The sequence below is a fragment of the Xenopus tropicalis genome, chromosome 4 (genome assembly GCF_000004195.4).
Source record: "Xenopus tropicalis strain Nigerian chromosome 4, UCB_Xtro_10.0, whole genome shotgun sequence".
Classification (NCBI taxonomy): domain Eukaryota; kingdom Metazoa; phylum Chordata; class Amphibia; order Anura; family Pipidae; genus Xenopus; species Xenopus tropicalis.
In genome coordinates, this window is record NC_030680.2 from 71,604,329 (window position 1) to 71,623,248 (window position 18,920).

Sequence of the window (18,920 nt, forward strand, 5' to 3'; positions counted from 1 at the left end):
GCATTTCGTTTCAAATCAGACACAACTGCATGGAATATTAATATCCGGTGTGACAAGCGGATGATGTCTGTGCACATTTAGGCTGTGTTGTGAAGGGAACCCTAAGCTAAGTTGTGGCAGTGCTTTTTCATGCAAGTACCCTTAATGAAAGTGGTTTTAAACACAATTGACTGCAGATAAATTGCAGGGGCCACAACTGCACTTTTGGACATAAATAAGTCCTACTATTTAATCCACCCATAAGAGCTGGAGCACTCAGACAATGTATTGCTAAACTGTTTGATTCCTATTGAACAGTTAAATTATTTTTTAGGTAGCAGATCTGCAATGTAAGTTTTTATTTATCATTGCTATATGTACCAGTTTATTTTTTAGAAGGTGCAATTCCTTGTATGGCGGAAGCACCACAAAAATGAATACCAGGTACCAGGCACACCCCATACTGCTGTACAGTTTTGTTACACAGTTTTAATTCTGTCCAAGGATAAATTAATTAACAAAAATGCCATGAACTCTCAGTTTTACTTGATGCGTTTTTTCATTCCTATCAATAATGATCCCATAAATGTAAAATGTATAGAAGAAGTTGAAAAAAACATTTGTGGGTGAGTATAAAAAAAGAAATCAAAATTTTGTTCAGGATTTCTCTTTGGTGGGTTTTGGCAATAAAAAGCTAACATTAGCTGGTTTAGTTCCTTTTGGATGAAACATAAAATAGGATCTGCTTACAAAAGGCACAAGGACTCATGTAAACAAGATGCAGTACATCTTGACCCTCATGTGGCTCTGTTAACCAGGACAATGTGGGATACAAAATGTGTCCCTCAGATAGCAGAGATTAAGATATTCCTTACAGGTCTAGAAGACAGTGTGATAAATGAAAATCTTAGTCTTACAGAACCATGTAGGTAAGACCTCCATTATTTCAAAGTAAAAAAAAAAAAGATTTGTTTACAGTACCGTAGGCAAATACTGCAAAAGAATAGCTTTATGGATTTTTTTTCATGAAGACATATGTTAATAAATAATTATTTTGACTTATTATGAGATTTATAGATTAAATTCAAAGTAAACCTAACAGAAAAGTCCTAAACAAACTTCAAAAAGAAAATGTGCTTGCAATATATTGTGAAGTAATTCCCTGATATATGAATAATGAGTTGTACTTGGGAAGCAAAATAGCGTTATTTCATTGTACACACTGTGCTTCCACCGTCATTTTGATGACATCTATATAACAGGGCCTTCAAAGGTTCATGTGTCTGACAGATTCTGATGCCTGTTTTTGTTGCTGTGATCCCCTTGTGACCTAATGGAATTGCTGGTCAAGTCTTAAACCAAGCAAGGGAAATAAGCATTAACCCTGAATCTAAATTTGCTGTCTGGCCCTCACTGCTTAGACGTGGGAAAATCCTCAGGTTAAAATAACAAATCTATTTTATTTTGAGAACTTTAAGAATTATAATAATCTATATTGCTGATTAAACAACCAACAAACAAAGCAGCAAAACAAATATTTGGAAATGTTTGTTTATGACGAAATGATAAAATAGGGAGTATGAAAAGATCTAATAGGGATTTTCTAAATTAGATGTCTCAGTGAAACAAATTTCAGTTTAGTTTACTCATCTCTGGGAATAAGGAATACTATAGATCATTTGTGAATTGGTGAATAGGTATGATGGCTAATAGTTAAGACTATAAAACAGATTTTGTATGGGATATGTGGTTTGAAAAGTAAGTGGATTTTTCTTATAAGCATCTAATCAATCTTATGTTTTGTAAAAAGAATTTTTGAAAAGGTATCTTTATAATTAAGAAGCTTAACAGCATTGATTTGGAGACACAATATTGATTTTGTAACAGATTTTGTTGCATAAAATAGATTTCTATAGAACCCAGAATTGATTTTGTTTTTACTAAATCTGTTTGTGACGCACAAATCAATTTTACAGCACGTAATGAACACATTTCACTTTTGTGACACAAAGCTATTTTGTCACAAATGTATTCCTATGGACTGACAGCTATATAGTGATTAAAACGTGTACTATATATAGGTGTTCATAATTGAATTTTAACAGTTCCGTTTGAGGAGCAACCTTTTTTCTAATTTAAGATATATAAACAGAAAACACTCCTAGTAACAATATTATATAAACTTTAATGAAAAGTATTGGGCCCAACTGTCAAGCTATTCAAAGTATGCAGATTTGTTATTGTTTTTCCAAATTATTTATAAAACTTCAGCTTTGACAAAATTATTTCATTTGAATGCAACAAAAATGTATTTCCTCACTTTGCCCTAGTACAACATATTTTAACATCAAGCAATTTATTATTGAAATCAATTTACTGAATCACATTATTTTGTATAGTAGAATAACATTTCTTTTGGTCACAATAAGAGAAGCAGAAATTGATATTTTCCTGCTATCAGTGATGTTAAGGAAGTCATTGAAATGCTACTCCAATTAACTTTACATTGCTCCTGCATATCAAGGGCTACATGCCTCTTAAGTTTTATAAATAGTCAGTTCCAACATCCACAGAAAGTGGCAAAATGTACTCAGTAGCAAACCACTAAAGTGATGTTTTTTAAGCAGGGTTCTTAGTCATTCATAATTTTTTTTTACCGTTGTTTTGATTCACAGATTTACAAATGTATTTCATCTCAGTAATCAGCAGAGAATACAAGCAGTTAATGTCACTGAATAGACCATTTTGCTCAATTCATACTTTTTTAGTTAGTTATGTATATAATATTCTTTGGTTATTAGTAATACTGTATGTCTATGAAGATTCTCATTCATCCAGGTCATGATATACAGTATCTAGTAGAATTAAGTCTAAAACAACTGGACTTTTTTCCTTTTTCCTTGAAAACATTTCACCACTCAACCAAGTGGCTTCTTTAGTTCAAATGACTGGTAGGGAATTCCCCAGCATTTAAACCCTTGAGGGTAGTACAGTTACAGGCATCCAATCACAATGGTTCCATTGAACTTATTCAGTTAGGTGTTGGCCACAACTGACAGGTGTAAGAAGGTATGATCCAGTCACAATGTTTAACAAATATAAATCTGCACCAATGTTAAAGTTAAAAAATCTTTTTGTTATTACAGTACATTTAAAAATAACTTAAACCCCGTGCATATAGCCTAATGCGTTTCATGCTTACCCAGCACTTAATTATAGGTCACAATGGTACCATGACTCTAATTAATGCAGGTGTTAATCCTTCAAACTACATGACTGGGAGTGTGAACTGTTGTGAAACCACCGGGGTAAGGATGTCAAAGCAGCATTGTATGTTGATGACAAGCAGTGTTGCAGGCTGAGCAGTGAGTAGTTATATCTATTGCTTAAAATGTGCTAGATCCATATTAAGGTGTAGCTTCTTCCCCCAGCATAAATAATTCTATTCATAGATACTTGTATTGTCACTAATTATTATTCTTAATGTACAGATTTCATTTTTAAAAGTGAAATTCTTATTTTAGAAGATATAAAGACTCATTCACAATGTGAAAGGCAAGGTGCAAAGTGCAAAAAAAAAACAGGCAAAGGCACAATGTAATCATATTTTAAAATAGATCATGTTATTCAATGAAACTGCAACTACTATTGTGATAATACTTATTAAACAATATATATATACACAAAGCAAGAATGATAATTAGCAATCACTTATCTTTACCAAAATAAAATGTACTGAGAAAAATACCAACAATTCAATGAAACATCATGGATCTCGTTCCAAGATATAGTCATAAAATGGTAAACAACATCAACATACTCTCAAACATATATTTGAGAGTTGACTTTCTTAAGATTACTAATACACCTCGTCTGACAATGGCAAGAAACTAGTTGAATTTTATGCAATGCTTATAAATGGGCACTGACAGAGAATGATGTAATTTGTTAAATTTTATAATACTTTGCCATCAATCTTTCTTCAGAATTCATTTGGTGTACTTAGCTTGATGCAGCAGTGCCACAGCAGATCTTCTCGTAATAGTTATCTACACCCCATTATTTGTGTATCTATAAGCAGGAACTTGCAACAGGGATTGTTTTGTTGCTCATTCATCTAAGAGAGAACTCAAAGCAAAAATGACAGTTAATGCTGGCCATACATGTGTCATTTTTTGATACTTGCATTGCAGGCTGACGATCCTGACCCAAAATTTATGTACTATAGATATGTCAGTTCTTAAATCGCTTATCTTTGAAAATGTAACCTGCATGACATCACATCTGCCAGAGTTTAACTCACTTTACTAAATACTAAATATATGTTTGCCCAAGACTCCACAACCCAGGGGGAACAGGTGTGAAATAGAAAATGAGATACTGGAAGCAAATGTTTCCAACAGGCAATCAAAAAGCGGATGGACAGAATAATGGCAAAGGTCAGCAACAAGCAGAAAACCTTAAGGAGATAAATTGAATGACAGTTTTATGAACTGACCATAATCAGGCAAGCATGCTGTTCCAAGTAATGGTATATACATAAAACTGCTCATGCAATCTTAGGTTAATGTACTGCCAAATAACCAGCAATAACTTTGCTGTTCTGCAACATTTTTTAATTTCTTTCCCTATGCACCAATGGTCAACCAAAATTGAATTTTTATTTATATATTTCATACTGATATAAAAAAAAGTTTCATACTTTGTTTTAAAAGAAATTGTTGCAAACATTGATTCTATTCTAAAATGTATAAATAAACATACAGGAACATTTGCTCCTTATAAAACAGACCAAAGAATGTCTTTTTGATAGGGACCTTATATTGTAAGCTTAATGTGGGCAAAGCCTGAATCATATATAATATCTGTAAAGTGGAGTATGTGTGTGTTATAGAAATTATAGAAATAATAAGGTGAAGTATTCTAGGTTGAAAATCGTACAAAAGATTGGCATTGCTATTAAGCATAAGTAAGTTAATAGTTTTACAGAGTAATGGGTATATTATCAACACATATACAATTAGCACCATTATATATAACACAATTAACAACTTAACCTGAATTTAGCTTTTGCTGCAAGTGCTAATCATTAGTAAATGCCACCTTTACATATTCAGCTAACCTAGGCAACATGTGGTAGCAATCTAGGGGTATGAAGATACAAGCCTTTATTATTTTTAATTGAAGTGTGGCACAAAGCTATAACTGTGACAACTGAACACAGTTCAGCAGTTTCAGCAACAATTGGCAAAGGTGTTTTTGCTCATTGCATTTGCTCCAGATCAGAACTACAGTAAGTATAGATAGCCAATCTGTGTCAAATAGCATTCACAATGTAATTTTTTTGTTGAGTTACCAAAAATTTCCAACACACATTGGCTTAAAATTCATCTTTCAAACACACATTGGCTAGTCTCATTGTAAACCACAAAAACCATAATAACAGTAGATAGTAGAGCCAGATGTAACATCTTATTTCATTTACTTTACAGAATAATTTGAGTGTTTTCACATAATAACATAGTACTGAACATTAAATTAGGAATGGAATCTACTATATGCAAACCTGTTTATTTTTATGTTAACTATTTTAATTAATATTAATTGGAAAACAATTGCAGTGGGTTTTTCAGTAGGTTTTACACATAATGCTGCATATTATGGAGAAAAACTGGAAACTCCAGGTTTAACATATTCTGGATAATAGATCATATACCTGTATTATACCTGTAACACTTAAGTGAACAGTTATAATAATATTGCAGGTGATAAAGACAGGACCGCATTGGGGCCTGAGACCTCTGCCGCTCCATAACTATCTGGTTAGGGAATTGGTAGGGCTTGGGAGGGGAGACTCCCCACTCTCAAATGATCACAGTCCTGCTGAATGCAGGTATCACTGTATTTACATGGGTGGCCACAGGTCTCTGTGCTCCAATACCAAGGTTGCCATTTAGGGATACAGAAAGGCCAAAGTGCAAAAAAGGCATATTGCTTCAGGTTTTTGCGTTCATACTGCCTTCCCAAGCAAATAACCCCTCTTATCTCCTAAATATCCTTAGGTATATCATAAATATAAATGGGCTCTAGTGAACAGTTTGGTGCCTAATATGCATATGATCACCACACTGCATGGTTGACACTTCAGTACATGCAAAACAAAACCATGCCTGTATTTTATGTGTTGTAAAAGCCCTAAACAGCTGACTGAATAAAACCATATAATTTTTCAATTAAATTTATGATGAAGGATACTCATGACAGACTGAGACACTATGTCTGTTTTAACATAATGCCTTGTTAAAGATCGAAGAGACTGTAAAACAAGTAGCAATAAAATTAACAAATATATTTGCGCACTTGGTATCTGAGGCTTTGAAACTGAACACTTCTTGCAACAAACCAAAAGACGGACAATTCACTGAGCTTATATAAGCCTAGAACTGATGGTAACAGGCACAGTAACATAGTGTGAAGTAGATATTACTTGCAATATCAAGTGTTAATATGTGTGGGACATTTTACAGACAAACAGAAAACATCCTTATTTAACGTAATGTAGACATGGTCTTAAAAATATTAAAAATATTTATGACAAAAGCCATAAAGACTTCTATTACATATGGTACATTTTTGTATTTTTCTGTTCAAACAAAAATATGTAAATTATAAGGTAAAATCCAGTATGAATTAAATTTGAATAACTGCATAAGAAATATTATTTCCCAAACCAATTACCTCCTAACATCTGACACCAAAACCAGAAAGAAATTCAATAATTATTCATTCTACAGATTTTACTTTGACAGAGTTTAGTATATCCTTGCCCCTAAATGCATACCTGTCACTTAGCCTACGCTCTGGGTCATCATATTCAATGTTCTTGGATCCTTTGTAGATCAAAATAGCTGCCACAATTAACTGTAGGATAACTGAAATACACTAAAAAAAAAAGAGTATAAGGATTAGAAATATACAGTTTGGTAGTAATACAGCAATACTACACACAGCACTACAATTACAGTGCAATACTACACAGGTAATAATCCTCAATAGGGAGAAAAAGACAATTACTATAACATGTATTTATTATAAATGCACTTTTTTGCATCTGCTTGATCCTTGTATACCTGTTGTGGATTATTAAAATGTGCTTAATATTATTTCTGCCCATAAATTTCAATCCCCAGGCTTGTCAATACTAGTTTCACAATCAAGAAAAGATACCTACAGTATATCTAAAATTTACAGACTGCCAGCATCCTTCCTTGGGGCCAGTGGTCTAAGCATTCTTAGTGCTTCTCCACTATTGCCCTATAGTTTTACTTTATCCTGGAATATCCCATCTGCTCATGTCTACCCTTCAGTGTCATCTTCTGTGAAAAAGCCTTTTTATAACTTTTTGTGACTTTTTAGCTTAATCAAACCTTTATCCCTGTATAATTCTTCAATTAATTAATTTAATAATCTACCCCAATATAAATATTTTACACCTCATTCGTGTTATATTATACCCATATGTATTTTTCAAAATATATATATATGAATAAAGACTGTTATGGGTCAAAGTGGGTTAATATCTTTTTATGCTACAGTATGAGCAGGAGCATAGTACTGATGTAGTTACTAATGTAGTTACTCTACATTGATGACCAGTCATCTCTTATACATTTAACACTCTGATATCTATGTATGTATAAATATTTTAGCTCTAAAAATGTGGGTTTAGGAATAAAACTACTACTTGTATCCTTTTGAACCCCATACCTATTTATTTAAGCATTGCTATAGAATTTCACTGAACCCCTGAAAGGCTATTTGCCAGTTTGGTGCACAGTGTCTGATTATTTAATTCACATTATCAGTGAATATATTGCTTTCTATGATTTTACACAAATGTAGCTTTCCTTGGTTCTTACATCTGAAGAACACCTACTGAATACTCAGAATTAGATTTTTTTCACACACTGGATATTGGAAAGTCAATAAACACACGCACACTATTTATGGAATGCCAATGAAATTACAAGATTCAGATATATGTTGACAGCTAAATATGGGAAATGAATTTTCATAGCTTCAGTTAATTCTTAGAGGTAGAATTCGATTATGGGATACTGAAGATTTAAATACGGTATGCAAAATCATGGCCGCTAATAAATTTAAAGTCTGTAAGGAGATAAATAAGAGTTTTTTTTTCTATAATTCATTTACTCAAACTGAAGTTTCAACAGCAACAACACAATGTTATTGATTTATTGGTAATGTCTTAAATGAATATGTTTCTTTGAATTATAGATAAAAGGCACTAAAAATAGATTACGACCAGACATACTGATAAATGGGTGAAATCATTCTTTACTCTTAAACTGCCAAAATATGGGTCATAATGTGAGCATTTTGGCCATTTGTCTTACACCAGTCTAGTACTTTTAATGGGGTATTTTTAATCTGGGGTCCAGCTGTCAACAGGAACTGTCTGGCCAGCATTAGAGTGTTACAGGAGATAGAGCCACATAAACCCATTTTTATTTAATAATAATCAGGAATATTGTGTTCTGTTTCATTATCTTGGGTGCAACTTTTTTGTCAAGGGGCTTTAGGGTTTATTTTTGTTTTTTTTGGCACATCAGATTTTCAGGACCATTGTACAAAAGGGTAGATATCTGTGTCATGCATAGTCATATCATTCACATAAAATTTGCCACCTTGTATAATTTGCCTAAATTTAACCAAAAAAATAATATTTGCTAATTAAAGCCTGTTGAGGCTGGTGAACTTGCAAATTGATTCAGTACAGAGGTTATTGCATCCTCTAATTGGTCTTCAAAGGTGGTTTTCTAAGGTGTGTGCCACAGTATCTATTTAATCTGAACACATTCAGGATCTATCACCCTTGCATAAGAATCTGGATAGATTCAGACAGAGATTCATAAAAGGCTCTGGAATTTCAAGCACACAGAGGCCCAAACAGGCCATTGAGGATCCTGGTCAGGAGGTAAGTAGTTCCTTGGTTTGCACAGCATTACAGCCCTGCTAATAGCTACAGCAGGGCTTAATTCGGAACAGAAGGCAGGAAGAACTCATAACTGCTGAGCCCAACTAAACGAAGTCCACAGAATGTGTTTGGATGCAAGTACCTTTAATAAAAGGGACTTTAGATGCAACTTACTGTGGGGTAAAGCGCAAATTGCACCTGCCCTAATGAGCTCTAGTGAGCCCTAGTGCCTTTTATTAGATACAGGTATGGGATACCTTATCTGGTAACCCGTTATCCAGAAAGCTCCGAATTACGGAAAGCCTGTCTCCAATAGACTCCATTTTAATTAAATAATTCAGATTTTTTAATTGTAATTGATCCCAACTAAGATATAAATAATCCTTACTGGATGCAAAACAATCCTATTGGGTTTAAATAATGTTTTATTGATTTTTTATGGAGAATGGAGATCCAAATTACCGAAAGACCCCTTATCCGGAATACCCTTGGTCCTGAGCATTCTGGTTAATGGCTCCTATACCTGTATAGGCATTTAATAATGTACAGACAAGGGTACTACCTAGAAGTTATGTTAATTATTTTGGAAAAATCTCCTATGATTACTTGCTATTCAGCATTAAAGGGTTTAGCATTAAAAAGAATTGAGGGAGGATCATTTTATTATTCACCTTTACAAAGCAGTGGTAAAACTCCGCCTCAAAGCAGGTGCTTATTTTTTTAATTTATGAGGTTTTGGTTGCATGAAACCAGTATGATACCAAACAGAGCCTTCTGTAGGCTGCCAGTCCACATAGGGGTTATTAATTAGCCAATTATTGCTCTTCTTGCTACCCCCAGGAACCTTTTCCATGCTTGTGTTGCTCCCCAACACTTTTTCTATTTAAATGTGGCTCGCAGGTATAAAAGGTTAGGGATCCCTGATCTACAGTATGCAGCACAGTTTTGGTCATCAGTACACAAAATGGACATTACTGAAATTGGAGAAAGGTAAATAAGCTAAAAAAAAGGTGTGGATTACCTTAGCCAGAAATTTTACAAATCCTTCTGCATTGGTTTCACATATAATGATGAGAATAATTTTATAACAACTCAAAGGACAACACCAGCCTGAAGCAGTGCTTTATATCACAGTGTGTGAGGTGGAGATTTCATCACTTTTTACACTTTGCTTACTGTAACATGTACTTATATTACTGGTCCAGCATAAGAATAGCCTAAAATGTTATTTTAATGCATTTTCACAGTTGTGTTTCCTACTAAGGATCGGTATTTATGGCTTTCAAGGCAAACAAAAGGGGCAGCAGTACAAAAGAAAAAATGGAATGACAGCAAGCCAGAGGACATCGATCACAAACCATTCAGAGGAGAAAAATATATATTTTCATCAATATAGGCATAGAGAGCTGAAGCTAAAAAGAGACTAGTATTCTACTTATGCTATGTATCATTTTTCATCAAGTAAATCTGATAGCACTTTATAGACTGGCTACTCATGTTATCTGTCAGATAATTTAAAATCCTGAGTTGGTCTTTATGATTAGAATGTACGACCTGCCAGAGAACATATTACATTATGGTCACCAGAACCCTGCTGTGTTAAAAAAAGAAGCACAAGTGCATTTCAACATGAAACAATACCCACGCTCTGTTGTCTGGGAGGCAATTTAAAATCGCACAGCTCAGGACTAAAGGATCATATAACATCTTTGGCTGCTTACACAAAGTTTATATTTCTTAGAATGTTCTTGACTGGAATGTGAGGAAATGTGTACAATGTTTCTGCTGATCTAAAAGCACCTATGAGTGTGTGTAGGAGGGGTGCAGAGTGATAAAAGAAAAAGGAAGTAAAAAATCCACAATGCAACATTCAGTTATACTGTAGTTGTATTTGCTGTGATTAAAGTATACAGGGATCTTATACCAATGCTATGAGTGCATATAGGAAGCAGTAGCCACCAGAAGCTGGGCAAGATGCAAAGTGCATTTAATGTGACCCCATAATGATCATTGAGCACTCATGAGTTTTACTATAAAACTTATGTATTTATTTATTTTAAATATGTATGAGACATGCAACATTTAACTTTATGGTCTAAACTAATATATTGATAGGTAATAAACAGCTTTTGCAAAATTAATTTCTACTTCACATGGCTCATGGCTAATGACGTGGATTAATGCATTTCATATCACAATGCAGCTTCTATATAATAATCATCTAACATAATAACCATCTAAAGCAGCATTATAAAATATAGACAATTGAAATATTTGATTTTTGACAGCACAAACATGCTGTACAGGTATATCCAGAATGGTATCCAGAATGCTAGGGACCTGAGGTTTTCCAGATAAGGGGTCTTTCTGTAATTTGAATCTCTATACTTAAGTCTACTTACGAATCATTTAAATATTAATTAAACCCAACAGGATTGTTTTGCTACCAATAAAGGTTAATTATATCTTAACTGGAATCAAGTACAATGTACTGTTTTATTATTACTGAGAAAAAAGGAGTCATTTTGAAAAATATGAATGATTTGATTAAAATAACTTGATTTTTGTAATCTCTGGTCCCATTAAAAAAGCATTAAAAGCCAAAATGAACACTTTCATTGCAGACACTTTTTGGAAAAGGGATTTTAGGGATTCAGGAATGAGCATATTTCCAGTTTTACAGAAATATGTTACCATCGTGCAGTGATTAAAAGGCACTACATTTCCCTGTGTGCAGTAGCCCATAGCAACCAATAAGGTGTTTGCTTTTAGGCAGGGCCGCTCTTGAAATGACAATTTGGCTCTGCTAGAGCAGAAAGCTCAATAGTCTCTCTGCACTAGAGATGGGGCCCCTTCTGCGAGAGGGAAAGAGGGGCCCCCAAACACTGCCAAAATGTTATGGTTTTTTATTTGGACGAGTTTTCCATATTAATAAAATAGCAAGCAATCATGTTTTTTTAAAATGCGTGTTTATTCGAATTAGAAAAGAAACTCTCCAATTCACAAACTCAAAAACTGATAAATAACCCAATAAAAGATTAGTCGCCTGTTCCTAGGACCAATATATATATCTAAATACAAACAGTATATATATTCTGCAGTCTCTTTTACAAAGACTCCATTTCTTTTCTTAGCAGATATATGTATAGACAAGAAAATTAGTCACACACAGTAAATCAATGTGGCAGCACTGCTCAAAATACCAATGGCTTAAAGTTTAAATAGCACAAGGGAAAAACAAATAATCCCATAAAGCATTAAGGCATGACAGGGGGATGGGTTGCCATGTGTTATTAGAGACTGTAGTAGATATTACATTTGACAGAGGCAAATCAAATATCATAGCCTAGGCAGTTGCTGAATGTGGAAGCCACTAAATGAATGCCTAATAGATCTTTAACCTACTCATTTCTAGAAGATAGAATAGAATATAGCAGAAACATCTTGTCTCATGATCAAAATGTGCTTTATTTTTTTTCAGCAGATCTCTTAATTTACATCCTATGCAGTAGGACTTTCAGTAGAACCAATATATTTAATAAACTTTAGAAAATATCATAAGACATTTTGTCCTGGTGCATATGAAATATATATTCTAAATTTTTTTATTATTTTTATTATAGGACTGGGACCCCACTGCATGAGGGTGATCAAATTAAATGTGTCTGTTTCTGTTTACAGAACATGTATTTATGGCTTAAATTAAGTAAATATCAATATGAAAATGGATGAACACAAATAGAGTGCTATGAATCGTCTTCCCATATCAATGCCTGAAGACACCAAGGACACTGAAGACCCTTAACCAGTCTATCCTGCATCGAGAATGTTTCACTTTATGGAAAAGAATTGTTAGTTATCCCATTTCTGTTTCCCACTTATAGTTGAATGTGGAGGTAGCACCATGGTTTCCCCGTGCCAATAGGCCCACTTGCTCACAATTCAGAAGAGTAGGAGGGACAAAGGCACTGGTGCTGAGTGTTAATATAGGAAAGTACAAGGAGAGCCTTTGGATGCAAGTAGGTTTAATACATATTGTTAAAGCATGCACGCATGTCCGCAGTTACAGCTATGGTTATAAATAAGCCCTTATATTTTTATATAGTTTACTCTTACAGTTATTCTGTACAGATCATTTTATTTGACTGTATCTTTGTGTACCTTTTTTCAAGTAGAATAGGAGATGGTTGCTCTTCCCGTTTTCGCTAGAACTCAAATGATACACGCAATTTTTGCACTTTGCACATTGCCTTAGATGTTGTAAATTGCCCCTTATGTCTTGTTTATATAGGTTTACTTTTTTAATGGTAGCATAGATTTTAAATTCCAGCTTGGTAACATTATAGAACGTGTTTTATAGCAATAAAATGGCAGTTTATCTTCGCAAGATTTTGGCAGCTTGTTAATGAGTGGAAGGGTCTCATGTTATAATTCTTAGAAAAATTGAGTAACAGATTTTAATGTCCCGTCCAGAGTCATTACATTATGTAACTATTATATTTACTGTCATTAATGCAGGTCTATTTATTGCTAATTACATTAGCACTGTGCCAATGTGCCCTTTTTAATTTCACTAAGATTTCTAAAGTATGCTGGGATAATTGATTTTGTTGTAAACCAGTGTAATAAAATACTTTTTTTTTTAATCTTGTAGGAAAATTCTCTTCATTTAACATGTAGGAGTCAGTGTCTTTGAATTTCAGTTTCTACAGATTAGAGCTGTAGCATTGCTTTTTTTTACATCTCTGCACAAGGAGGATTCTGATGGTGTAAATAAATTCATAGCAAATGATTCCTGTCGCTGCCTAGTAGAGATCATGGGTGATATTTAATTATTGTACCAAAGGGAAAGTTAAATATGTGTTTTTCTATTGGGCTAAATTTTTGAAAGGCACATGGCTCATCAGAAAATGGAATGTGGGATGAAATATTTGAAGTAGTAACTGCTTTAAGACAATCTTACCTACAATAATAAATGTGGATTCCTTTTTATACCATCATTTAGACAATGTCATTGATGTGTCATTATTATCTAGCAGTAAGGTAGTAATAGAAAGATGTGACTATGAAACCTTTCCGAAATAGCAAAGTCTCTCAATTATTGTTCTTTCACTATATTTTGAAACTATAAAGTCCCTTTTTTCTACTGTGCAATTTTTTTTACCACACAACTTTTTTTATTTTGCAGCCATTGGAGTCTATGGGCTTTTTTTCACAGGGAAACCTGACAAAAACATTTTTTTGGCTTCATCACTTTTGAGAAGAAGATGATGTTTGGAAATTTAAGAAAAAAGAAATGTTGTGTGCTTAATTGAGAAGAGCAGTTTAATTTGTATATCAATTTACATTTTCTTTTATCAGTACAGGTATAGGACCCATTATCCAGAATGCTCGGGACCAAGGGTATTCCAGGTAAGGGGTCTTTCTGTAATTTGGATTTTCATACCTTAAGTCTACTAAAAAAATCAATAAAACATGAATTAAACTCAATAGGATTGTTTTGAATCCAGAAAGGATTAATTATATCTTAGTTGGGATCAAATACAAACACTGTTTTATTTTTACAGAGAGAAAGGAAATACATTTTAAAAATCTGAATTATTTGATTAAAATGCAGTCTACAGGTATGGGATACAGGCTTTTTGTAATTCTGAGCTTTCTGGATATCGGGTTTCCTGGATAACAGATCCCATACATGTATAAGTTTTTTAATGTCAGCACATTTACATAACAATTTAAAGAGATTTTCCCCATTCACAACTGTCCAATAGAATTTACAGTCTGCGTCTCTGTCACATTTGTACACACCAGGGTCATTTTCTGAGGAGCCAATCCTGTTGGCTGTTTTACACATATTCTAAGAACATACAGTATACAACATATACAACAACAATACAATAAAACAATGTGGATTTATTTGACTTATTTATTCACAACTTTCTTCTAGGCTATTCCCACCTAGTCGGAACAGCCTAATGAACATTTCTCTTACCCTTTCCTGTACCCCTTTCATAAAAGGGCTCATTTACAGCAGTGGGCAAGGGGCAAAGTAATCCTGCATGGCAACTGTGTTGGCAGCTCATATTTCTTTGCATTTGAAAAATTCACTTATATATGCAGAGCTGGTAGTGTCTTTAGGAACTGTATAATACAAAAGCAGCACATGGTCAGGCTGTAGGCATCCACTACTGCAAAACTACACTGTGTCACTCAAGGAGAAGGGGATGCAAGCTATTCCTTTAATAGAGATATTATGCACAGGGCACCCTTGCACCCTGTGCCTTAAATATCTAGTGCAAGGTACAATACGCAAAATATTGTATGTATATATATATATATATATATATATATATACATACGCAAATCAGTTGGGAAGTGTTTGTATTTAATCATTCCAATATACTAAGCATAAGCATGAAAAACAAAAAATCTGCCCATGCTGATACATTTCTTAAATTACTTTTTTCAAGAAAAAAAACAGTGGGTAACTAACGTTAAAAGGGACTTGTCACCCTAATAAATAATTACAAACTCTTTTTTATTGTTTTTGTCTAGCAAAATAAACTTTACTGACACTTTGAAAATTGTTTAAGTATTCTTTAACACTGTTAAAGAATTATAATTCTTTATAATTATAATGGTGGCAATGGGCGCAGTCGGATCGGGGACCGATAACTTGCCCCTTGTTGCTGCCCCTGCACGGGCCGATAAGCTGCCGAATCAGTCTAAGGGACCGATATCGGCACCTACAATCGGCCTGTGTATGGCCACCTTTAGGCATGCAGCTATTGTCTCTACAAGAGTATTTATGTTAGATTTTAAACTTGTTTTTAATGGTAGAATGAGAATGTATGCTGTAAATGTGTGTCCATTACATCTGAATACCTAATGAATGGCTAGAGCAATTTCATTTGCACTGACAGCAGTCTCTAAATCCACCTACCTAAAGCAGCAAAGAATTCTGAATACAGAAAGATAATGTATAAATTACAATATCATATCATCATTGTTCTATTTTGTTCTGTTGCAAGCACGCAACCACTAAATATTGTATATCATCCATAAAGCACAGTGAAAACATTGAACTGTGTATTTGTTTAACTTCACCCCCCTTTTCCTTAGGGATATCATTCAAAAATGCTTAAACCTGTAGAATAATCCCTTGGAATGAAGCACAGCATACAGAGCAAAGTGGTTTAACATCAGCATGTACCTGTTTATGGTCTTTTATTTGTTAAGGAGAAAGTGAGTTGAGATATTAAAATTCCAAATTAGAAGGCAGATTTTCCAATTTAGATTTTTGTAAAAGAGGCTATTAGAAAGTGTACAGTACCAAATAGTGCCAGCTAACCCTTAAAACTTAGATTTCACTGCATGACTTTCTAAATATCCAACTTATCTACTCTGATTTCCATTTTTATTGGTCAGATTATTGCACAATGAACAAACGCTGTACTAAGGATTTGAGAGTGCAGTTTTAGCTTTCCAATAGATAATGGGTACTATCCTTTACTTTTTTCTAATTAATTTGCTAATGATCATCAACACATTTCTCAGCAAAAAGCTGAAATGTGAAAATTTAATGAATTGCAAGGTGCACATTGTATGAGACTGATGTATCATCTCCATTGTGTTATGAAGTGAGAAAGATGAATCCAGGCAGGCCAATTAGAGTAACACAAGTTTTATAGATTTCTAAGTGTCTTTAATTAGAAATATTATATATTATACATAATTTTATCCAGTTGCCCAGAGACATAGTAGATGAAAAGGATTTTATTTGACTACAGATAATAGTAGAATAGTAGAATGGTAAGACTAACGACATTTCTAGTACAGGAATATGTGGTTTAAAGGAAATAAAAGACAAGCTAAAATGCTATTCTATCTGTATATTAATCTATCTATTACGAATGATATCCCCAAGGAAAAGGGGGTGAAGTTAAACAAATACACAGTTCCATGTTTTCACTATTTACAGTAAGATTTTACTTGCTAGGCAATAGGTAGGACCTAGGAGGACAAGAGCCCAAGGATTATCATGGATAATATGTAATATATCTAATATGTATATAAATATTGTTAAAACAGAACCCAAAAATGTCTGGAAAATGTTCATTTGATCAAAATAAAGCTGCAAGAGAATAGCATTACAATAAATTTTTTGCAAGGGCTAGAGATGATTATGTGTGAAGACTATAGATAGGGGTGTAAAAAGCAAAAGATCTGTACCATGAATTGTGTCAAGGTAGTTGTGTGACCCCAGTTTTTTTTTCAATATGACTGAATGAGCCAGTGAATCCCCCCAAATGAATGATCTGGCTGATGAAAATGTTATCATGCTTTAGGTTATCAACAAAAGGTAAATTAGTTTAATTGCAATTACTGCATAGCAATGTAACTGATTTGCTTGAAACTGATCTGTTTGGTCATGAACCAAATCGCCATCTTACCCTTTTTTCCAGGGTTTTTCAATGCTTCAGATGAAAGTATTCCATATATGCCCTCACAAATAATTTCTTACAGTTTTAGGAGGGTCTATACAGAGAGGCTGTCCTCATCACCATTTGCAATCAACTCATATTGGGTTGATAGTGGTTAATTCCTACCCCTGTCTAAGCTAAGGTATAATAAATCCAGCATTACAGTCCAATCTCTACCAATAGCCAAACATGCAAAAGTTTGGTCTGCATTTTTTCCTTTATAAATGTATCCATATACAGGCCTACATTATTGGCATCTAACAAACTTCCCTCTGGGTGCACAAGGTTGGATAATGAGCAATTTGGCAATTATTCTGCTCATTCAGGTGAATGAGCAAGGGCATCTGAGTGAAAGTGAGGAAGAATTATAAAGCCTTCTCCCACATCTGTGAATGTTCTTTACATTGCCCAAAAAGAAGCAAGAGATGGAATCTAGAGACTGGCTGACAGCAATCTGATAAGCTAACAACACAGTGGCCTAAAATGCCCTCAAGGTGCCATACATGCCCTTAATGTTGGGTAGTATAGACCAAACATGAAATAAGGGAATTTGTGGTCTACTTTGAGTGCTATGCTCTTGAAATTGGCAATGGTAAATGTAAATATGCTGTTGAGCATAATAAAGTGAGTAAAACTGGACCCAACTGGACTAGAACCCAAAGTATCTCCCAGCCAGCTAATATCTGAACTTTCATACTGAGTAGTGATGAGCAAATCTGTCTCGTTTCGCTTCAGCGAAAAATTTGCAAAACTTCACAAAAATTGTGACAAGGCAAAAATGTTGTGAAATGTGACTTTTTTTTACAGGCACGCCTATTTTGATGCAACCATGCCCATTTTGACATGCCCACGCACATTTTTACTTGACTGCACTTGTTTTGCCATGACTGTGCCCATTTTGATGCCCCATGTTCAATGTGATGTGACCGCACCTATTTTGATGTGACTGCTAGCAATTTGCTGTGACTACAAGTTTTTTTGTTGCGACCGTGACTTTTTTTGACATGCATGACTATTTTTTTATGTGCTTGAATTCTTTCCGCAGCAAATTTTTGCAGCCGTTTTGTGAAAAGATTCGCCAAATAGACTCTACTTGACCACATAAGCTAAAATAAAGTAAACTGAGACTTTTATAAAATAGGGTAAAAAACATTAGTGGATTACAGAAGACTTATTAGTGATGGTCACATTTTTTCACCAGGTATGGATTAGCTGTGAAATACCACATTTCGCAATTGTGGTAAAAAAAAAGCCACACAGTAGCTGCATTTTGCAAATTTTTTGCCATATTGCAAATTTTTCAGCTAGAACGAGATTTGCTGACTAGACTTATAATATAATATATAATCACATACATTGAAAGGTGTTTGTCAATATGATCAACAATTTGACATGATTGTGTAGGCAGATATTTCAGCATGGTTTGCCTTGATTAAAAAAGCAAACACCATAAAAAAAAT

General features: G+C 34.0%; 1 protein-coding gene across 1 annotated transcript in view; it reads right to left on the minus strand.

Moving 5' to 3' along the window:
- LOC100493356 (ninjurin-2) overlaps positions 1-18,920 on the minus strand; it is a 47,151-nt gene that overhangs the window by 14,684 nt on the left and 13,547 nt on the right. The window contains exon 4 of the mRNA XM_018093359.2: positions 6,821-6,921. Coding sequence (XP_017948848.2) covers positions 6,821-6,921 — 101 coding nt within the window. The remainder of the gene's footprint in view (positions 1-6,820; positions 6,922-18,920) is intronic.